Source organism: Hypomesus transpacificus, chromosome 18 (genome assembly GCF_021917145.1).
Source record: "Hypomesus transpacificus isolate Combined female chromosome 18, fHypTra1, whole genome shotgun sequence".
NCBI lineage: Eukaryota > Metazoa > Chordata > Actinopteri > Osmeriformes > Osmeridae > Hypomesus > Hypomesus transpacificus.
In genome coordinates this window covers 3,786,660-3,809,815 of record NC_061077.1, presented here as the reverse complement: position 1 = coordinate 3,809,815, position 23,156 = coordinate 3,786,660, and the positions used below count along the sequence as shown (strand labels likewise).

At 44.3% G+C, this 23,156-nt stretch overlaps 2 protein-coding genes across 4 annotated transcripts in view; one reads left to right on the top strand and one right to left on the bottom strand.

The window, feature by feature from the left end:
• The window catches only part of itga5 (integrin, alpha 5 (fibronectin receptor, alpha polypeptide)), a 34,319-nt gene extending 31,306 nt beyond the window's left edge, over positions 1–3,013 (top strand). The window contains exon 30 of the mRNA XM_047040637.1: positions 99–3,013. Coding sequence (XP_046896593.1) covers positions 99–182 — 84 coding nt within the window. The 3' untranslated portion in view covers positions 183–3,013. The remainder of the gene's footprint in view (positions 1–98) is intronic.
• Positions 2,100–22,477, bottom strand: rapgef3 (Rap guanine nucleotide exchange factor (GEF) 3). Of its 3 annotated transcripts, none has more exons than XM_047040639.1 (28): positions 22,358–22,477; positions 19,836–19,921; positions 15,519–15,563; positions 11,033–11,139; positions 10,811–10,932; positions 10,486–10,663; positions 10,240–10,324; positions 10,033–10,093; positions 9,682–9,758; positions 9,408–9,554; positions 9,091–9,197; positions 8,349–8,437; positions 7,875–7,953; positions 7,415–7,565; positions 7,220–7,302; positions 7,089–7,119; positions 6,917–6,995; positions 6,689–6,826; positions 6,447–6,544; positions 6,013–6,138; positions 5,194–5,375; positions 4,804–4,894; positions 4,656–4,706; positions 4,373–4,460; positions 4,191–4,255; positions 3,999–4,053; positions 3,737–3,808; positions 2,100–3,636 (listed from the first exon to the last, which is right to left on the bottom strand). In XM_047040639.1, the coding sequence occupies exons 1-28, from the start codon at positions 22,374–22,376 to the stop codon at positions 3,518–3,520; spliced, it is 2,631 nt and encodes an 876-aa protein (XP_046896595.1). In that variant the 5' UTR covers positions 22,377–22,477; the 3' UTR covers positions 2,100–3,517. The 3 variants fall into 3 exon arrangements, with proteins under 3 accessions (XP_046896595.1, XP_046896594.1, XP_046896596.1); XM_047040638.1 differs by lacking the exon at positions 22,358–22,477 and adding an exon at positions 20,708–20,944; XM_047040640.1 differs by lacking the exons at positions 19,836–19,921; positions 22,358–22,477 and adding an exon at positions 18,649–19,487.
• Between the last annotated feature and the right edge of the window lie 679 nt (positions 22,478–23,156).

Sequence of the window (23,156 nt, the reverse complement as noted above, 5' to 3'; positions counted from 1 at the left end):
CCCTTCATACAATGCTCCAATTTCTATTTGAAAACCCCCCCATAGAACTTTGCTGAGACCTGTTCTGACTTCTCTTGTGTCTTTTGTCCCCCCAACAGCTCGGTTTCTTCAAAAGATCTCTACCCTACGGAACGGCTATGGAAAAGGCCCAACTCAAGCCCCAGGCCGCGTCTGAGGCCTAAAAGCCACACAGGGATCCGAAACCAAAGAATCTAGCTACCCATATGATTGCAACAGAGACGCTAGACGTCCAGGGAGGATCAGACTGCAGTTGAAGAGTTAGGAGGAGCAACCACTGGAACTCCACTGGACTGCACTAGAGGGAGAAAAAAACAACCTAAGAACTCCAAACCAAATGAATGTGTTTTAATTTAATGTGTCTTGTTTGTTGCTGGAGATGGTTGGTCACCAAACAGAACCCAGTCAGACTGTCTGCAGACAAACATGAGTCTGATTTCTAGGCTAGTGACCCCATAGAAAGAAGAGAAGAAACCATATTGAAGCCATTGATTCATCTTAGCTTAATGACCATGCTTGTCGTCTCCCCGCAGTCTTTCGATACTGATTTGTTTTGTGGACTCTCCTGAACGAGAAGTCTGTTATACCCTTTTTTTTTATCGCCTTGTTTTTGGTGCTAACAGTGTGTGTACACATCTTCAGACAGGTGCTGGCCACATGTTACATGGGAGGGGGAGAGGGTGCCGCTGCCCTGCTATGTGTAGCATTAAAGGAACTATTTGATACATTCTCAGCCAAAAGCCTTCAAACGGGCTGTGTGGTAAAGTACCAGGGCCCCAAAGGTCAGACTGACAAAAGCCCCAGAATATGTCTTCTAGGTGGGTTCTTTCCCATTCAACAAAAGCCTATCATATTGTATTGTTTGAAGTTGTTGTAAATGCAGCCAAAGACTCCAGTAGTGTCCAGCAGGAATAGCCCTGTCCTTTTGGAGCGTAATGAAGCCTCAGGTTGGTGGACACGCACTTGGGGCCTGTTTATTTGCACTCAAAGGAAATCTACTGATGACTATCAAGATGCCAAAGACAGGAGACAAGCTGATCATCCTCTGAGTCCTACTGATCCCTACGTTCTGATCCCTACGTTCTGATCCTTTACGTTCATGCTCAGTGTTCCCATCACGGGATCACCTCATAGTCATCTGGGACATGACTGGACTCTCCAGGCCTGAGGAGCCTCACCAGAGGCAGGCTGGATCCTTAACAGGACACTGCTTCTCACCTGATAGCCCAGGCAGGGTAGAAAGGGTCAGGTTAGCGTGTTTTTAGGCTGGTGTGGAGCCATGTGGAGCTGAGGCTGCGGCATGCACCATGGAGGTGAACCTGTATTCTATATGGAGCCTGTAGGCTGCTGAGTCATGGTGTGTGGAAGTGAATTCGTACGCATCCATCATTTGCCGTAGCCTTAGGAGAGGGAATCAGTGATGTCATCAGGGGGTGCTAGCACCACCTAGTGTAGTACGCTTTATAGGAGGCTTTGTTTTTAATGTCTGGGTTGGAGCCTGTCTGGTTGACAGAGTACTAACAAGGAGTTTTAGAAGCCATCCCACCCCACTACTGCTATGCATAATGGGCTATGGTTACACCCAGGGACTGAACATAACAATGCATAATGTGGGGTTATCTATTTTTAATGTAAAAAGGTTTGATGTATGTACATAATCTTTGTCTTGAGAGGATGTGTGTGTGTGTGTGTGTGCGTGTGTGTATGTATGCGTTTATACCCGTGTCTGTCTTGTATGAAGAAGAGGGATCTTTCGAGATGCTGAGTTGTCCATACTCCTGGGCTGACAGGAGGAAAGGTTGTTCAGGCTCACCACAGGATCAATCCAGTCAGTGCTCAGTATAGGCAGACCGCCTGACTGGACTGAGGCCAGCCAGGGGCTATTAATCACATGTAGTGCAGAGAGAGACTGCAATGCAAATGCATGTGCAGTGCTTGCAGTGCAGCACATCCGTTTGTGCCTCTTGTAAAGGGATAGCAACTGGGCATTGGGAAGTCCTACAAATGTGGTTGGAAGTGCAATATCAGTATTCACTCGGGTTAATATCAGTACATTTTTTTTTCATTTAATGTTATTTTTATTTAGTTGTGTGTTGATGTTCAACTACGTGGTAATGATGTGCGTTAGACAGTAATGCAGATCTCTTCACTGAATGCCCAAAGAGAAGGTGTCTCAAGTAGAGGAACCTCTCTTCCTTCCTTGTAGCATCCCTGATCCACATGCCAGCATGGGCAGTACTGTGTTAAGGAGTTCACATCTAGGGATGAAGGATGGATGGGAGGATGGACCACTTTTAATAGTGACCACTCTAGTTCTGTGACTGGTACTGGACTAGTACTTCACCACCACTGGTTGACACCTTTATATAAAAGGCAGGTATGGCCTCCTGAACACCTCTGCATTGAACTCGGGAATGGTAAACGAGTGATAATTTATGTGCAGTTTCTGTCACCTGTCCACGCAATGCTAGTATTACAACCCATATCTTATGTTTGTTGTGGCTTTCATTAGAATTTCATGCCCCCCTAAATCACCGGAATTTTTCTATTTGGCTAATCTCATGGGAGAACTTTAACAACAGAAATGGTGCAAAAGACTGCTAAAGACATAAGTGAATTGATTTGAAACGGTCAATGTTTTTGTTTTAGATCTGTGTTGTATCGTTTTAACAGTAATGTACTGCCTGAGCATGTCGACCCATTATTTATAAAAACAAGGGGCTAGTTCTACATGTTCTTCCATGGTTGCTGCAGGTGAAGACACTCAGACTTGATGGTCTGTCTTCTCAAGCCCCTCTATTCTTTCTCCTGAGCTTTATAAAGAGGGTGTACATGTGTTTCTGACATTTTTGACATTTTTTTTTTTTGACATTTTTGTTTCCGTGAATTGTGTTCTCCCCATATTGGGGAGAATTGCAGGGGGATATTTGAGTATTTTATTGATATTTTACCTGATTTTATGGTTTGCATTTCCAATAAAGTTTTCCCTTTTACATTTGTTTGTCGCTGGTGATTTTATTAGATACTGTACATGACTTCCAAATAATTTATTTATAAAAATAATGGTGACAACTTGTACTTAACACTTTGTGTTTTCTGGTAACAAAACTAATTTGAATGATGTCCATTATTTGAACTCTACAATATGTTCTATAGCTCACATAGATGCTTGTATCTTATTCTATTGAAGTTAAATAATATTACAAAAGGACTACACAATAAAGCACAACAGCTAATGCCAAGGATATTCATATTCCATAGGAGTGTAGTGAGTGGAATATGATCCCAGCAGTGCCACCAGTAACAGTGAGGGAGGAGGACTGTCTTCTCTGCTAAGGCACTAGAGGTCACTGCTGTTCTCGCTAACTGCCTCTCTTTGGTCTCCTATTGATGTCCAATCAATATCACTGCACAGAGAATGTTCCCAAGTAGCCCAGCCACCCTCTGATTCAGAGATGGGCTATGCTAATTAAATGGGTGTTACAGGCTTGCTCAGGCCTTATCGTTCCACTGATCTGGACAGCTGTGTCAGCTTCTTCTGGTTGTCGATTACACTGAAGTTCTGAACATAGTGGCAGATACTGCTGTTTGTCCGCAGAGAGAGGGAATGGTCTGAATCTTGAGGAAATAGAGAAATGACACATTACAGCAACTTATTAGCTTATCAGCTAAGCACCGATATGTTCTGCAGGTGGTAGGTGTGAGAGTTGATACATACATGTGGATATGCGAATGGAAGGTGCCTCCAGAAACATGCGGTCTGCCAGACCTTTCTGTGGGGATGATGGCACTGGAGAAAAGAGCACAGGGATGATGTCGACATCAAACCAGAACAGTTTAACTGAACCAATCCAGTTCTTAGAAGCTTGACAAAACCGGTCATTATCTATCTGGAGTCCTCAACCCCGGCACCAGTCAAAATCCTTCAACTAACTTATATCTACAGTAGTTTGAGAGGACCAGTTCTAGAGTATTCTTACCGTAAGGCTGGCTTCTGCAGCTTCGCACAATCTTCACTGTCTTGGCAATCATGCGCTAAGAGGAAACAATGAGAGGAAAGGGAAGCTCTTAGAGCCAACGTTGTAACACACAGGATACAAGACCTGATCTATGGCTACAGTACCCAAACATGGAGTGAGAGAATGTCTAAATGGGACAGTTACCCAACCCACCATTTTTTCGAAATTGACAAGTTTTTCTGTATAGTTTTTGTTTCCCTCGTGGATGAATGTCATGTCTGGTTATGGACGAAAACAAAAACAAGACTGAGTTATTTAAATATAAGGTCATGTTTATCACCTTACCAGTACACAGTACACCACAGTATCGAATACATATGACACACAACGCTTACCTTTGAGCAGGAGAGGCATGAAGGGAATGTAGGGAGGGCCGAGTTTGGCCACAGCTAGTCTGTAGGCTCTGTGGTTGCGAGAGGGATCCTGAGGGACAAACAATAAAACCCATCAGACACTCAATACTCATCAGGTCTAAGTAGAGCACACACATGTTGTTGCAGTGGGACTGTGGGAATTGAGGTGGACAGATAATGAAGTGAAGTGGTATTATGACTACTTGACAAATATCAATATAATCGTCACAATATTGTTGTTGTACAGTCAGCATCATACACTTACCAATAATCTCTCATAGGCACAGTAAACCCTTTTGGTTTTACTCGGCACTCTCTGCAATACACAATACCATTAATAACAATGATTAACATTTGTATGTCTATTGTATTTTATTCCTTGCCATTTATTGTTTGAAGAGGCTGTCTCTCACCTCCCAGGTCTTGTAAAGTCTCTGCACTGCACTGTTGCTCAGACCAAACATCACAGCAAAGAATGAGTTGAGATTCTTCTGCTCCTTTAAACTGAAACAGAAACCCTGTCAGTCATGTCCAAGCTAAACCAGTGTGTGTACTGAACTGAGCCATGGAACAGCATGAGCAGAGTGAAAGTACTCTGTTATTACTACATCAGCTGTATTTCCTACATGCACTATTTGTTTGTCGCTTTGGATGTTAAAATATGGCGCAAGTATAGCGCATTGTTTGGCTTGTATTGGATTTGTCAGCACTAGCTATTTGTATAGAGTGCTGTCTTGGTATGCTTGACCTAATGTCCAGTCTGTGCTGAGCACAGTGTGCATAGCTCTCTGAGGGCCACTTACACAACAGCTATTTTGATGAATTTCTTGAGCAGCATTGCACGCTTCATCAGGTCCTCACAGAGACACAGTTCAGTAACCACCCAGTACTGCACCTCGTTGAAGCGTCGCACAAAACGCTCCAGGTTAGCCGTGGTGCTGCCAGGGAATTTATGACGACCAAATATGTAGTAGACCAGCTCTACCTGTGGAGAGACAGTCTGATCAACTAGGTTCCACACATCCAACGCTCATCCCATTCTTATACAACATTCTAATGTAGGCTTAAATTCAATACACTCATCTGTTTAAGATGGAACTCTAGAAAAGTAATTGCCTTAATTGATCCACTTAGTTTGCCTTATTCGTCCTCATTGGAATACGCAGTAGAATGTCAGGTAAGCCACAAAAGAATGTGATACTGGGTTGGGTAAGCAGGTGATCAGATAGAGATCGGTCTTGTGACAGACAGGCAGATGAGTCATAGACATGCCTTCCTGACAGACATCTGTCTCCTTTGATATAAGACACCTGGAAACTGCTTGTGCCTGGCTCGCTTTGAACTTGGCTCCTAGCGCTACCTACATTAGTCTTTCATCTAAAGGCTACCTCAGTGTGAGACACATGTATTGTGTGATGCCAAAACAACAGGTTTACTAGGATCAAGGCATTGTTCAGAGCCGCATAAGGGATACAAATTATTCCTGATTCCCGTAATGAGCCTCTACCTCCCTTTATACATGGGAATACCAGAAAAACACAGTACGTCACAGCCGGTACCATCCCTGTCAACATGCAGCCACTCTGCTCCTCCTCTTGTCCTTCTGCCAGACACGTTCGTACCTCATGCATGGCCGTGAACAGCTCCCAGTCGTAGTTGGTGAGCTGGCTGGCGATGTCCTTGGAGCACATCTGCTCCAACTTGTCCATGGTGCCCTTCTCTGGACCCAGCTGCTCCTTCAGGGGCGTCTGTCAACCAAGCCCAGAATACAGCCAGACACTTAGTATCACGGCACACTGCTCCCCAGAGAGGAACTCTGGCTGACTGACGACTGTCTGGGGATATATTGGTCTGACATGTGGTATGGTGAGGTGTAGTTCGGTCAATATACTGTGGATGTATTTTATGGTGTTTTTGTAGGTACATAACTCAATTGTAACCTTTCAAAACAAGCATTATGTAATGTTTATTTTCACTAGACGACATGGTGGGGTTGTTTTATAGCTTGCAGGCAGGAGGCCAGTTCAAGGGACAAGGGTGGCTGAGGTAATCTCACCAGTAGTTCCACCTGGCTGGCAGTGCAGAGGAAGAGCCTCTCATTAAAGCCCAGAGAGGTGTAGACTGCTGTGGCATCCTGCTTCAGCTGAGCGCGGTCTGAAACATGCAGGATTCACACCACTCGCTCAGTAAAACTAACTCTCAAATCCCGTTGTTTCATAATTAAGACATTTCAATAAATGTCTTTGAATGTATATAACATTTCATATATAACTCAAGTGAGTGACAGAAGAGCTTTACCTCCCACAGAGTTCATTTTCACTAGGACGTGGTCACCCCCGGGGTTAACCACTGATGACATCACTTCCTGTACAGATGTGTTGACTGGCAGCATCAGTGTGACTGATTTATGGTCCAACCGGAAAATCTCATACAACACTAGAAGGGGAGATATGTACTTAAAGATGTACCCACTGCACACATGGGGTTCTGTATGCCTGCTGTTATTAGTGGTCAAATCTAACTAACCTTTGTCCTGTGCTCTGATTGGCTGGCACTTTCCTATTGGCTCCTCACAACTGGAGAACCAATCAAATTGATGGTTGGCCTAATAGAATCAAACCGTTTTAAGTTTTCTGTTTAAATGTATCCTCACATTTTCTGGTAATGTGTCATATATCATGTTTTTATTTGTATTTACCTTAATTAGTGACTGGTAACCGTTCTCAAGCCTGTAGAGTTTTCATGACATTATGAGAGACATACAGTACATTCAACCAAAATCCGTCTGCCACAACGATCACTTCCTCCTGGTTAAAACCAGTTACTCACAGCCTGGTTCTCCTGCGATCCCTCAGTTGGTCCTTCAGCATACAGGACAGACGGGAGTCTTCTGCCACCTCCTCCTTCAGCCCCTGACCACACAGCAACACAGAAACACACAGCCAGTCAAAAACAATACCATCTATAGATTTAGTCGATAATTATCGGTGAAATTCAACCTCACTTAGCTTCTGAGCGTCTTACCTCCAGGAAGTCCATGGCGATGGGGTCGTCTTTGAGCAGCGCGCCAAAGAGAGCTACCCATTGGCCGACCAGCTTCACTATCTTCTGCTTGGTGTTGAGTGTATAGGCTGCCTTCTCCAGTTCAGAGCCCTCCAAGAGCTCGGCATGGTAGGTACGCTCAGGGTTAAGGCGAACACAATACAACCACTGAACTACTACTGATCTGTAGCTAACAGACTCTGGCTGACCACCCAGCCTGTTGGACACCACAGACACTGCTGGGTGTTTTCAGCTAGCTGCATGCCTAATGAGTGGTGGGCTCATTAGACGGATTGAAAATATCTCCAAGTATTTTAGGTATGTGACAGAGACAGACAGAGGGAATCGAGAAATGTGGCAGTTCAGAAACACTGTCATTGTGATCATCATTTGCATAGGTTTGCGATCATCATCTGCACGGCGATGGTGACAGGCAGGATATTGTTGTTGCAGGGCTGGGCAGAGCTGGCTGGAGGACATGAAGACTCTGTGAGTCAGTAGGAAGTCACTCACACAGGGATCTGTGGGACAACAGAGAGAGAGAGACAAACAGCTCACTAACTAGTAGTAATGGCAAGCCCTAACCCTCCGCTTCCCGAAACACACCAGAGCTATTTGAGTCATCTGACTGCTTTGGAAAATGCAGGAATGTGTTTGGCTTGATTGTGTCTTGTTGTTTTGGTGTCCTCACAGGCTATGTAATGTGACTGACCCAAGTTCCCATAGTTCTCATGAAAAAAGACAACGCACATGTATTCAAGGTACGGTCAGTTCCTTAGTGAATACAATGGGTACAGCACACCAATTACCATATTTGTTTAGCAGCGTCAGTAGATTCTATGGCCATATCAAAGAAGAGGCAGACAGGAAAACCTGGGTAGTAAACAAGGGAAGCAAAGCAGGTTTGGGTTCTCACCTATAGCTTCATTGCCATTCGTATCCAGCTTGATTGTCTCCAACAGGTGTTCCAGAATCTTCTCCGGTGTTCCAGACATCACTGTATACCTGTGTGTGTGCAAGGGATAGAGATAGAGAGAGAGAGACAAAGAGAGAGAGAGAGAGAGAGAGAGAGAGAGAGAGAGAGAGAGAGAGAGAGAGAGAGAGAGAGAGAAGTTTGTTAGTGTGTTTATGATTGATGTATGAGAAGACCACAGGAGTGTAGAGGTTAACAGAGTAAAGAGGCAGTCAGAAACATGTTAATTAAACTCATAGTTTGCTAAAACACTTAAGTAAAGATTACACAGTGCAGAACATCAAACAAAGTCTGAAGTCCATTCCTCTATTGAATTAACCAACACTGTCAGATAACTACAGCCAGTAATAAAAAAAAAAAAGATGTCTAAGATCCCTTCAGCATGGACTTATATAGAGGATATATTGAATTAAGTTAGTAACTGCAGAGTGTGTGTGGTGTGGAGGGTTTGGATGGTGTGTAAGGTGTGTACGGTGTGGGTGGTGTGGGTGGTGTGGGTGGTGTGTAAGGTGTGGGTGGTGTGTAAGGTGTGGGTGGTGTGGGTGGTGTGGGTGGTGTGTAAGGTGTGGGTGGTGTGGGTGGTGTGGGTGGTGTGTAAGGTGTGGGTGGTGTGTAAGGTGTGGGTGGTGTGTAAGGTGTGGGTGGTGTGTAAGGTGTGTAAGGTGTGTAAGGTGTGGATTCCTACTTGCTGTTGTTCCCTGACCCTCCCTGGCTACCAGAGTCACAGCTCTTCTCCAGCACCAGCACAGATTTTCCATGTTCCTCCAGACGGACTGTGTTAGCCTCAACATCCTGGAACACACACACACAGCGATGAAGAGAGACACACTCAGGTGTGCCTGACATTTGTGCTGTTTATTTGTACAGGAATCTAACCTTGTTATGAATAGAATAAACACATAACATCTGACCACATGACCTGACCAGGTAAACCTACTGGCCCTAGTAGAGTCCTTTCTAAGTGTATCATATGTACCAGAGCCAGGCAGTGTGGAGGTCTACCTTCAGGATGCGTATGAAGTCCTGTTTGTCCACTCTGAGGAAGTGGCAGTTGTCTTCTCTCAGGATGATGGTGGCAGCACGGGGGGCATCGTTCACCAGAGCCAACTGGCCAAAGTCCTCCCCCTCATGGAGCGTTGTCACCAGACCCTGCAGTCAGTCACACAGTGTTCACACCACTGCCACTGTAGCAGTGTAAATGTGAACACCACTATAGGTTTGTCTCTAGCTGTCTATGAGGACAGCTATGCTGTGACAGCTTTGCTGTGATTTCTACCTTGCCGTGTGTGATGACATTGACTGAGCCCTTCCAAATGATGTACCAGGATGTGCCTTTGTCTCCCTGACTGAACACTGCAACACACAGACACATACACGTACAAACACACAAATCATCAAGATTCCAATTAATTTTAATCTCTAACTCTAATCAGCATGTGCCTCATCTAACCTGCTCATCTTCATTCACAGTTGACATATTTGTGTGTGCTCCTGTGTGTGTGTATAGCATATATGTATTCTATGTCTGTTGAGATAACAGAGCATCTGTAGCATTCTGATCATGTGAGTCGAGACCACAGGCTCTCGCCCAGCCCTGTTCAAACGTAGGCACGGCTGTCACACTCACACACTGTTCCTGCCTTGGCATGAGACTCAAACACCAGCACGGCTGCCAGCTCTTTGCGCACCTTCAGGGACGAACAGAGAAGAGGAGATGAGACCACAGAGACCAGATGGCTTGGACCTTGTCTGGTCACATATGATCAAATATTTAATGGACCTCTGAAACTCGTTCACAGGGTGGGGTGGTCAGAGAGAAAAGGTGTTCACTCACCGAGGTGGATAGGTGGGTCACAGCTTTGACGTGGAGCAACTCCTCATAGATGACTTCCAGGTCCTCGGAACTTCTTTGACTGGGGCTACACACACACACGCACGCACGCACGCACACAAACACACACACACACACACACACACACACACACACAAGGGACAAGTTGGGACAATTTCCAAAACAAATCAAAGCTGTTTCTAGAGAAAGATCCTACATGCCCTACACACCCATTGTTGTGCAGCTCACCATTTGCGCAGGATCATGGTGAGGAGAGCGTCAGGGCCCATCTGAAGCAGCAGCGACAGGCCCTCCTGCAGCTCGTCCTCCCAGTCCTTCTCATCGCTCGGGTGGTTCAGGGCATGGTCCGCCTCCAGGAAGCGGTAAAATTGAGTGTCCTTGTCATGGAAGTTTAATTCTTGCTTCACTATTGGTCAAGTAAGATTACATGTAAGGTTAGGTCAAAAGTAATTGATTTCTACATAACAATACAGCATATTCTCTATACACTTGTATATTTATTTATTTAGATCGGAATTGGATCATTTATAAGATGGATTTAATGAGGCCATACCGTGAACTACGATCCCTTCATCCACCAGAACTTGCCACATCCCAACTGCTTGGCTCCGTGACTGGAAACATTCATTGAGCTTCATCAACCAATCAACCAGCTCCTTTCCTGAGCAACACTGTCTGTGAGTTCAACAGAAAAAAAGAGAGGGGCCTTGATTGTCAGACTGACATCCCATATATGGGATAACAAAGACTTCATCTATGGTACAGTTAGTTGCACCTGTGGGTTTTGAGGTGATATTTCCTGTCTCTGATCAGGCCAGGGTTCCGTTCCACCAAGGCACTGTACACCACCCTCGCTGCCTTTAGAATACGATCTGTCAGAAACTGGAGAAAGACAGAGACATTTGTACAGTTCATCTTTTTGAGCGAGATCATCAAATGCAGGAACAACAGACTTTCTATCAAACACATGCAGGGAACATGCCCCAGCCCTGTCTTTCATGTTTCATGGCTGAGCAAAATGATGTAAGTGTACTCCAGAGTGCAATGAGAACACAAGTAGAGTGACACAGGTAGTCTTGTTAATGGAGACAAACACCAACCGCCTGTGTTGGACTGAAGTAGCTGACTGTGTAAAGGCCAGGTCTGTGTGTTTTTCTGAGAGGAACACACAGGCATCATGTGTGATGACACATACGTCAGCAGTGGGAGTGCAGTGTTTGGCGTGGGCCCGTCAGAGTCAACGGCAGGACTGTGAGAGGCTGTGCCTCTCCCACACCTCCCCAAACACAGCGCCAGACTAACGCACTCAGCCAACGACGTTCACCTTCAGATATCCCTACTTCTGCTTCCTCTCAGCACGACCACCATACTATTTTTCTTCTTTTTTTTACATACTTCAGCCTTTATTTTCTTTCCCCATCCCTCCGTATTTCCCTTGTTTCTTACCCCACATGGCTGGGACTGTGTCCTGCTCTATCGGCCAAACAGAAGACACGAGAGAGTCAAGAGCTGTCTCTGATGCTCACGTAACAAAGACAGAACATGCTGGGGTTGTGTTGCTACACAGTCCCTGTCTGTTCTACTTTCTGTTCAGAAGCGTCGCCTGTGACAGAGGCCAACATTGCAAACCACTACACAATGATATAATTACAGATTTGATTAATGAATCGAAAGCGGCTCTCTTTGTTTTTCCTCTCCCTCCATGATGTCTCTCGCTCTCTGTCTTGTGATCCCACGAGTGACTCACACAGGAGCGTCTTTGTTCTTGGGTTTCTTTCAGGGTGGAGTTTGTCCAAGGTAGTGGTCTTGAGTTATGGAACTCAACAAAGACTATTTCCTATTTATGTTTTCCTGACTTGGTGTTACTGTGGGGAACCCCCACACACCCTAACCTTTACCCCCTCCTCTGCTCCTCCCCATCCTCCAGCACTAGTCTGTACCCTTGCCTCCATCCTCCAGGCTCCAGCCCCCTGCTCTGCCAGCCTGTCATGATGAAGTGATTGGCCCCTGAACCGTGACTGATCTGGTGACCCCTGACTGGCCGATGACAACAGAACCTGACAGAACCCAGGGTTCCCATAGAGCCCAGCTCGATTATTAAAGAGCTCAGTAGGGCTTCAAACCAATGGGTCTTTTCTAATGGTGGATCAAACAAAACAGGACACCTGCACGTTTGGTCAGAGTTCAGACAGACATATTGAGGAGAAGGACAGATGTCCTGTATATCCACTGTGTGAGTGACCCAGTAAAACTTCCCACCCCAATATCTACACACGCACCCTGTTTTCCTAATGGCGGTTCCCAGGCCTCATGTCTGTAAGCTCTGTATTTATGTGTGTGTGCATATGTGTGTTTGTGTGCCTGTGTGTGTGCATGTGTTTGTGTGTCTGGACAGGTCCCCTGACCTGCTGTGCCCCTCTCTCTGGGGACGGATCAGGCTGGCTCGGCTGGAAGTCGTCACTGCTCCCATGGGCTCTGGTGCCCTGTGGGAAACCTGCGGCCCATTCTCAGGCCACTCCCGTCTGAACTTTAGATAAAGATCTCCAGCTACAGTAATTCACCCGTTATCACTGCGACCAGGGGTTTACACGACCGGCTTCCTGTCCAGTAAAAAATGCTGCACTCCCCTCAGTTCACTCAGGGTAGTGTGCGTAAAGCCTAAACTGAACCATGCTAGTGTGTTTGACACACAACACACAGACTTTGTTCATTTGAGAACACCATGGAGAATTACACAGGAGGGACACACTGTCGGTTATTGTCTGCCCGTTGAGAATAGCATGTAGGCCATCCAAACGTTCTATCTGAGACTATGGCTCATGTGTTAGAGAATGGATTGTTCTGACTGCCTCAGGTTACAGAGTAAACAGTTTTCCCACAGGTGTGCCAGTCAATGACAAACTGTCCTGTACTGAAGAACACACACCATTACCAGTCGTCAAAGGGCAGTGACGTAGTTGTACCCACCCTCACTGGCTGACATGCAGTGTTGACCTATATTTTCACGAAGGGAATCCATCTCTAAATGTCATCTCTTCCACATAAAAAGTGTTTGCCTTTTGGGTTGTCTCCGACAGCTACATCCTTCTTGTTTTTTACTTTTCCCTGACACTGCACAAAGTCAATGCCTTCCATCTGGATTGTTGACTGTCTAAAAGGTGTCAGCCAGTGAGGTGTGCAACGTATGGTTTGGTCTACTGTACTGCGCTTTTACGTGGGTGATAAATACAGCACTCCCTGTATGGAGGAGTTTTCTGCTGTATGTGAGCCTCTCTCTCTCACTCTTTCTCTGTGTCTCTCACTCTGAGGTAGTGTAACCTTGGTGGGCTGTAGAACGGTGGAACACGACTCACTGCGGAGGGAGGGATGGAGAGCTACGGGGGAGGACAGTGGAACAGTGGGTAACACACACCTCTCTGTCTCCGAGCAGGACTACAACACATCACACAAAGTCAAGGGGGGGGCGTTTCCCAGCCCAAAGTTCACATCATCACTTCACATTCTGGACAGTACCAAACTTGTTTTGAAAGAGATGAGTGTGAAAAATTTGAAAGTGTCAGAAATAGCAAGACATAATTCTGTTCATGCAAAGCAGACAAGCAATCGTTGTCTGCAATATAACACCCCGGTATGTTGAGTGAGGTGAGCGCTGATAGGTAATTGTGTCTCTTTGCCATCTAGAGAGGATTATCCAAATAATGTACAACCCAAAATTCTTCCAGCAGCTGAAATGAACTTATCCTGTCTCAGTGGGTATGAACAATGGTCAAATGGCGTGCTAAACCGATGCAGTTAAAATGAAATCATGAAGGCAGAACTAGCCTACCGTTTACCTTTGTGATCTTTCATGTTTGCCAATCTATCCAAAAGGAATACGATGATTTACCAACGACATCTGATATTGTTAACAAAGCAAACAGAAATTACTGAAGAAGAATACAGCTGTTACTAAAGCAATCTGTCTAACAGAAACTTATCAGGATGTAAGTTGGTAATGCGAAACTGTAACTGGGTGAATTGGACACATCAGAAGGACTTGCTAGGCAACAAAACAAAGTATTACAAAATGTCCATCAAAAAAGTGTACAAACAAATGATCTCAGCCTCCCTACTATTCTCTCATTAGCGACAGGTCTTCGTCTTTGCTCTCCCCTCTCCAGAACACTCACAACACAAACAACTCTGAAGAGGTCTAGAACATTCCTCACAGATACTCCTTAGACCTTCATAGGCTCAAAGCCAGTATGGGCCTGAGCTCTACAGTTAGGTCTATGTGTTTGTGTGTCTGTGTGACTGCGCGTGAGCTTGCGCGTGTGCATGATGGAGGAGGTCTAGGTTTCATTAACGCTGTCAAGTTTTCCATGTCAAACCTCTCTTATCAGAGTTTGAACCCTAAGGAGCTGTTAAGGCAGTCTAGATAAAGGACTGTGAGAGGGCTGGGTTAGGTAGGGTTGGGTGAGAGGGGAGGGGGGTCAGCTGTGAATCTTAGAGTGCCCTTTAGACTCCTCATGCCGGCCTGCCTGCCTTTCTGGCACTCACTGTGTTTTTGAAGGCTCGCTGAAGCAGTGATGGAGGACATAAAAACAAAAAATCAACCACATTCAGCAGTTCCTGAGGATGCAAACACTGCAGCTCTGGATGTAAACAAAGGCAGCCCCAGCAGCCTCCAGGCAGTGCTGTGTCTGCACATGTCAACAGTGGTGGTCAATTCACAATCATGACTTATCAAGGCTAACCAGTCCAGTATTTGTTTCCCTTTCAGCCTGTTCAGATTATAGCTAACAATGTGTTATTTAATTATAGGGGCCCTACAGTTACTGGTGCAGGTGCCTTACAGTATGCATAGATGATTGTCACATGACCCAGTCAGGTATGAGAGAGACCCAGGAATGGGCTGCATCATATGATGTTCGATGTGACATAACCGTTCATCGTTAACCCCAGAACTCTAGAATTCTTGTACTGTAGTGTCTCGGGTGGGAAAATGGCTGACAGGAAAAATACTTGATCGTTTCACCTCAATGACCTTGGTAACTCAGTTCTCTAGATGACCTTGAGAACTCTGTTCTCTGAAAAATGATGTTGATCTGCCTTGGGAAATTGGGTCATGATGATTACAACTAGCTGGCTGATTGGGGTGATGTAGTACAGCAGGGGTCAATGCAGATCACTGTCCCCTGATGACAGGCTGGCTGGTTGGGTGAATGGCTGGCTAAATGGCTGACTGAATGGCTGGCTGGTTGACTGGCTGGCATAAATACCTGCTTCATGGTGTCCTGGGTATCAAGGGCCTCTGGCAGTGGGGTCTGGAAGTGAGAGAGATATAGAGAAGGAGAGAAAGAAGGAGAGAGAGACAGGGACAGAAAGAGAGACCAACATTACATCACAAAAAGTTAAGGTTAGTATTTTCAGGCCCTTGTTCAATATCTCTTGTTTTCAGATATATAGTTAGATATAAGTGTTTTATCTACTATGTGTATGTGTGTGAGTGTGTGAACATACTTTATGTGTATTGCCATTGCGTGGTGTCAGCTTGTCTAATGTTTGTGTGTGGGAACAAAGAGCATGTTGCCATGTGTTTGATGAGTGAAGAGGTTTAACCATCTCAGCAAAGTATTTGAACTTGCTGCCAAGTTTAAGTGCTGCTGTAAGGTTGAAACATCCCCTTTACACAATCACATTAATCTACAGATTATTTCAATATCTGTCACCAACTGTCCAATTGGACAACCAGCCATGAATGGTGGGCAGATCTTTTCACGATACAAGGGCTCGTTTGTGAGACTCAGGAGTGCATATTCAGTGATCAGCGATAATCAATAGGTACAACTAGAGAGTAACTTTCACCTGACTCCAAATTTACAGTAAGGCTTCATGTGAACTCTTTCATTCAAAACTCACTCACAACCACCTCTAACAAACTCAGTTTCATCTCCAACGTGCTGTAAACCTCCTCTTAGCTGATGTTATGGCTGTCTTGTAAAGTAACTTGCACTTCCTCTTTGTTGCAAGGTCTTTATTTACCCCTCTTTTATGATCCACTGACAACCCATACATACTTTGCTGCCTTCCCAAGCCAGCTGCCACTCCTTAGCAGGTGAGTCTTGGCTGAGGTATCAGACGAGAACACAGTCGTTAACAAGGTGTATGCTGAGACCAGTCGCACCAGTATCTTAGCAGGTATTGCTGACCGGTGTGTTTTATGTTTTGCCTGAGGGCAGCTCACAATAAAATCCAGCTGATCTGCAGATCTCACGTTTTGCACTGTGTCACAGTGTGGGGTTTCAAGCTCAAGTGATGAGGACAATGGGCAGGGGATACTTGCATATCTGCTCATTGTATTGGTGTTGTATTGATGTGACAGTATCCTTTGGGTGTCACATACAGCTCACTGGTTCATCCATATTCCTCATTCATCTTACGGATTGTTTTGTTCGTTCGTGTACAATACAACAGTTCATATGGCATCTCTCCACCCCAGCCCTTTGTTGACAGAGTAAATGTACTATTCTGAGGCTATCGTATAGCCAGTCAGTTCACATGACCATAGTCTGCGACATGGTGCCCTCCACGCGTTGACCAGATCCTTTCAAAACAAGCTTTTAAATCATTCCACATACAGTTTCTCATGCTGGAATAGTTAGTCAATTAAGTTTAAGGCAAAAGTTGCATCACACACAGGATGATTTGCACTCCATTGGAGTCCCCTTGATTCCTGAGTTATGGTCCATGAGGATCATATGGTTCAGGGCCAAGTTTGGGCATGTAGTGGAGAAACTCCAGATGCCATGTCCCTTATCCAGTCTTCACCGGGCTTGTATCAGTCCTTATGGGACCTCTACAATTGTGTGGCATTCTGTTTTGCTTCCTCTCCTGGAGTCACACCACTGGCATACAGAGAGCAAGGGAAGGACTAGCTGCTGTCTTCTAAGATAGTATATTGTGGCTTAAACTGTATTTCATAATAGCCTGTTACCCTATTGAGTGAGTTTGAAGTTCCTAAAGCAAAGATGTAAATATGAATGATTATAGTGATGAATTCTGGTGAAGGATTATATGGTCAATTTATAAACAATCCTTAGTAACGTATTGTAGTGTTATTTCCCATTTCATGCAAATAGGATTATTGCATCACAGCAAATTAAATAGCCATTAGTCATAACTGACAGACAATATTGATACAGTAAATCTTTATCACATAACTGTCATTCTACTGTGTCTAGCTTTGTTGGGCAAGGCTGGTCAATGGGTTTTACCAAACATGCCATAAAAGGGATTGCATTTGCACCCTTTCTCATATGTCAACATGAGAAATATGTCTCATAATCAATTATACATATATCATTCCATAAAACCTTTTCACAGCAAGCAGAGTGAAAATTTGATAGGTCAGACTTGTTGTGCAACATTGTCCTTGAGAGTCAAGTAAATTTGGATACTCCTTGAAGAAGCCTTTTCTATACTCTTCCTGCAGCTTTGAAACTCCCTTTTTGCACATTCCTCTGTGCAGGACTAAGTAGGGGGATAAAGGTGAACAATAAACAATACACTATTAATAACCAGAGTTTAATAAAAACATTGGCCTGGCTCAACTACCTTCCTCTGCCCCCGCACTTCAGTGAGACAATAGACAAATCTTCCACTCAAACTCGAAGCGTTCTCAAGATGTTCCCACAACTAAACTTGACAATTTGTTCTGAGGATGTGCGTACTGTGTCTTAGTGGATGTGGTTAGCTTCTTCTCCATCCCACGCCCCCCAACCCAGTTTTTGACTGTAAAAGCCCCCGCTCTCTCCACCAGGAGCAACACTTCACCCACACAGTTACAGTATAAGCATCACATGCTGAATACCTGTCACAATGACTGAAGTGTGGAGCAAATGAAACCCATGGTAAATAAAAGATTACAGTGTAGTATGGAAAAATAAAACCCTGACTTTACTGAAAGAATAGGCATACTATACATAATAGTTGTAGCTATTTTCTATCATGCATTCGACAATTTCTCATGAACACTCTCTGACTTATCATTCGGATACTAGTGAAGTTGTGGATGATGGTGGTGGGGGTTACACCTTTGTCAGCAGACCTTCTGTATATTCAGAATGCTTGCCATAAAATCCACCAGATTATGCACAGGACACTCAATGTAACCAACATTTTCACTTCAGTTCATAAAAACTACTAGAGGTGCTGCAAGTAAGGACCTTAAGCGAATGTAAGCTTTGGATGCATCAAAAGGATGACGATGATGATAATAATGATAACGTGATGTGTTTCCGACAGCATAAAATTATGATGTCGATGATGATGATGAGAGGTAGAAGGTTTATGATCATAATATGAATACATAATCCATTACAGTTGATCGTGATTGGTGCATTAACATACCCAACTGATGCCTCGTATGGTCGGTGTTTCCAAAGAGAAACGATTCGGGAACACTCGGTAATTGTGACTCCGGAATAAATGCATCTTCTCCAGATCAAACAGAACAACTTTCCCGGTTAGTAGATTGGCGATCGTAACGCATGACGAAAACGGTACCTCCAAACATACTTAACAGTTCACAAATACCCACCGCTGAATCCACATTGCATACCTAAAGTGCGCGACGCAAAACAATGTTATATCAAATTCATTCTCCGTTCACATTACATCACATTGTCTGTGTCGTTCATAATTGAGGGTCTCTTTTTGCTTTATCTGAACCTATCCACCCGGCACGACGTTACTACTGGTTCTGAGAACACGCCAACTCACACAATCTGCGCTCATCCCTCAGCACAGGCGCACATTGTTAACTTGCTTTCGCTCTAACTGTGGTTGGACAAGTCGTTTCGGAGTCATTAAAACGCGGCAGATTCTTCTGAACTTTGGATGCTCTTATGAATTAATTACTGTACGCCATATTAATCACGCTTTTTTCAGTGAGCAGTGTGTCCCACACTTGGCAATTGTTATAGGCTCTTTTCATCTTGTTCAAACTATAAAATATTGTTCCCTTCCAGCCCTTGGAGTTTCACCTGAACTAGATTAGATTGAAAATATTCAAGGTTAAATTCATATAAAGATGCATCATGTTCCAGGCCAACTCATTAAGTACATTGTGGTCCTGTCTAACAGCATGTTGGCTGAACTGAGGGAGAGAGAGAAAGAGAGAAGTAATTTAAAAAGTACAAGAGACAGTCTGTTTGCTTGTGTGCCATCATCTGCATCAACACTTATCAGGTTTTCCAGCTGTCTGGCTTGCCCTGCAGTGCAGACAGATGGACAAGGTGATAAACTGAACGGCTTCAAGGACAGGCAGTCAAGGCATGAGGTGGGCAGGCAACAAACCCTTTACCAAGAACTACTGTCAATTCCTCAGACACACATAACTACAATGTTCAGAACCTCATTTCTGTCTCTGTTCAAACAAGCATACTGTCATACAGTGACCGTGAAAAGGTGAGAGGCGTCCTGATGCAGCATGTTACTTCGCTGATAGGGTGTTTTGTCCAGAGGTCGTATAATACTGTTCTCATGTATGTGTGTAGCAAAGAAAGAGGGACTTGATTTAAAATCCGATAACTCACTTCCCCCTCAGCTGGTGTGATCCGTCTAGTGGGTGACAGGATGGATTTGATGAGGCTATCCATGGAGAACACGGATGCAGATGTACCTGTAGAAACCATAGTGACAAAGAGAATGATGGACAGAGAGAGACAGAGAGAAAAAGAGAGATAGAGAAAGAGGGAAAGACAGAAAGAGAGAGAAAAAGAGAAAGAGAGAAAGAGTGAGATGGTAGGGGCACCAGTCATGTTTAGATGTCATACTCTAACCCAGAGGGTAGATTAGCAACAGCCGTTAAAGTTCAGCTGTGGGGCAAAGAGATGTAAATCAGTGGGCTGTCAGACAGGACCATTGACTTGGTCTCCCACCTCCAGCAGTGATGTGGTCATCTGTGACCAGGGGGATGGACATGTTACGGCACGTTTGTTTTCGCCTGAGCCATTGTTCCAGCCCAGCGGTGCCCTTCCTGAACTGACCCCCACTGATCCTATCTCCCAGCCTCGGTCCTTCCACCCCTCATTTCTCTGGGTCCAGCACACTGTTCCTTACTTACATTAAGACAAAGGCCAAGGACAATGACAACAAACTCCACCTACCCCCTAGTAAGAACACAGAGAGAATCTGAAGTTGTCCCTCGAGTCTTCCTGATCTAAACTCACACCTATCCCTACCTTGTTGTTTTTAAATCATCTCTCTTCTAACTACCCGGCTCTTTTGTCTCCACAAAGTGAGGAACAGAGGTCACACTAGACTGTGCCGGCCACCCAGTAAAGTAAACAGCTGAACTTAAAATAGCATCTTCCAGTCAACCTTGTCATCAGCATCCTAAAACCTTTCAATAATGATGAAATTAGCCACCCAACAGCTGAACACAAGCACGAAAACAACTTCTTACCATATCGACACCCTTCCGGTTTCAAATGATGTTTTGTCTTTCTATGCCTACTCATGGTACTAAAATACACATGCTAATACTACTACTACTAATAATAATAATTAAAAAAGGAATAAACAAAATGTAGAAAGTCCCTTAGAAAGCAGTCGGACAGACTATGCTTGTTGTGTCTGCACTCTAGATTCTCTTTCTCTCTCTTGCTCTCTCTCTCTCCGCCTTCCAGGGGCTCCATGATACCAGTTAAAGAATGCTCACTATGAAGGAATCCAGTTTCCCTTTTTCTGACCTCCTGAAGGAATGTAAACATAACATTTAGTTTGATAACGAAAAGCACATAGCTGGGCTATCTCTAATATGATTGCTATTGTGTATGTTAATTCTGTTGCTGAAAGACACAAACAGGTTAAACCTCACTGACAAGACTTGAAGATGCTCAGTGTCTTGATAAGACGGCTACATCAGCTCCATAGTTCCTCAAACTGTTCCACAAAAGCAGGGTAGCAAAATGACAATCATACTTCAAATAAGCATAGTTATCAATTAAATACTCAGTCCTAGTTAAATGGATGTCCCTTTCCCCCAGAATAAACATATATTATCATGGTGGGTGATCTCTCTATTCTTAACCTTTGATTATTTTGAGAGTAGAAAGGCTTCCATCTAGTGGTCATGCTGAACAGTACACACATCAGGTACCATAACGTGATTGGATGGACGTGATGGACACTGCATGTGGGAAGTTTTCAGTTTGATAGTCTATTGTGTGTAGATTAGTAAATCATTTAGTTTATTGATATTTTAGGAGTTTGTCATCATCATTGGGCAGCATGTGTGTGCGGGTGTGTGTGTGTGTGTGTGTGCAGGTGTGTGTGTGTGTGTGTTTGGCTCCTTTGGGAAAGGGAGTGGGATTTCCTGCAACACGTCTACGCCCATTTGGAATGTGCCCTTTGCCAGTTGCCTCTGCCAACAGATCACACATAAACACATCATGAAACATAAACAAGCTGCTCAACAGATACTTGGGACCTTTCCCCTGTCTATGGACCATAACATCTACAGTCACATCACTGTTACACTACTTGTTCTGTTAGGGCTTTTCCCCCCCCATAATGCTGTTATAAACTTCTGCTGGTCTTGCAACAAAATGTTCTGATATAGTCCCTCTTCCTGAAGGTGTGCACATGCAGTACTGTGTGCTACCTCTTTCACCAGCCTCCCTCTCGCCCTTTCCTTCCTACTGTCATGGCCAGCAAGGGGCAAGAGACTGGCAATGTATTAATGCACCTGACCTTGTGGCCTTAGAGGATGGGAGGACTGCTCATGTTGAGTGACAGATACATATGTACAGAATTGTCCATGGAGAGCTAGACAATAACATTTTTCAGAATATAGATCTCTTTTTGATTTCTTTCTTTCTCGCTTTCTCTTTTTCAATCCCACTCTCTTTCTCTCTCTGAAATGCACAAACATACTTATGTATACATATGGCACTCACATATTGCTAACAACAATATCCTGAAAATCTAAAGTGGTATTCTTTACATCAAACGTGTCATCTTTCCAGGTGATCATTCATATAACAGGATAGGTCGTAAGTTCATCATGTTCCCTTTTTCTCATGACTCATATGTGTTATAAATATTCTCCTACCTGGTGGGTCCTCTGCCATCGTTCAGCGTTGATGTTTATAGATCCTCTGAGCTGCCCCTATATACCTCTAGATTCTCTGGGTATCACCAATGCCAGTTTATCAAATTGGTCTCTGTCTGAGCTCTGTGCAAGTATTTTTTTTACAAGGGCTTCCTGTATTTCTCTGATTGGCTATGGAAATTGTGCCTTAAGGGGTGTGTTGAGAGCAGTGAGAGGGGGCAGAGAATGTGGCAGCTGACCTAGAAGTGAGAGATGGTCTGCTGGATACTGTCACAGGTCTACCGAACACATGGTCTTTGTACAATTAATACTCAAGGGTTGAAGAGGGAAAGGAAGCTATTTAAATACTAACGGCTTTGTTGAGTCAAACTTTCAGTACTGAAGAAAAGGATGTGGTTTGTACTGACATATACCACACAGGAAAGTTGTGTGAAACAAAAACATAATAGGATAATGTTTGGAAACACAAACAATTCGCCTAAATGACAAGACAACAGCCAACAGAACTGTGATCTAAACGTGATCATGGAGCATGGAATCATGTGGTTCTTCTTGTAGCCCGCAGTTGTAATTGTTTCCATTGGTGGCGTTGCTCCCTTCACTTGGGGCTTTCCTCAGAGCAAAGATGTTTTGTAAACAGCGATCGTTAACTGCATTTGCTAGTCCTAATATACATCATGATTGGCTGTCAAAACGAGTTTATATCAACCTAGTGTATGTTTAACAACATTTAATCTTCCAAAACCACCTAAATATAACCTGTGTTGACTGGAAACAGACGATAAAATAACAAACGTTT

Bases quoted from the DNA above. Each gene is read 5' to 3' on its own strand.
- rapgef3 (XM_047040638.1), bottom strand. From the start codon at position 20,762: ATGAGTAGGCATAGAAAGACAAAACATCATTTGAAACCGGAAGGGTGT. The intron at 10,325-10,485 runs GTGAGCTGCACA...GTGTGTGTGTAG, and splicing joins ACCATGATCCTGCGCAAATG to CCCCAGTCAAAGAAGTTCCG. The intron at 7,954-8,348 runs GTGAGAACCCAA...GTTGTCCCACAG, and splicing joins GAATGGCAATGAAGCTATAG to ATCCCTGTGTGAGTGACTTC.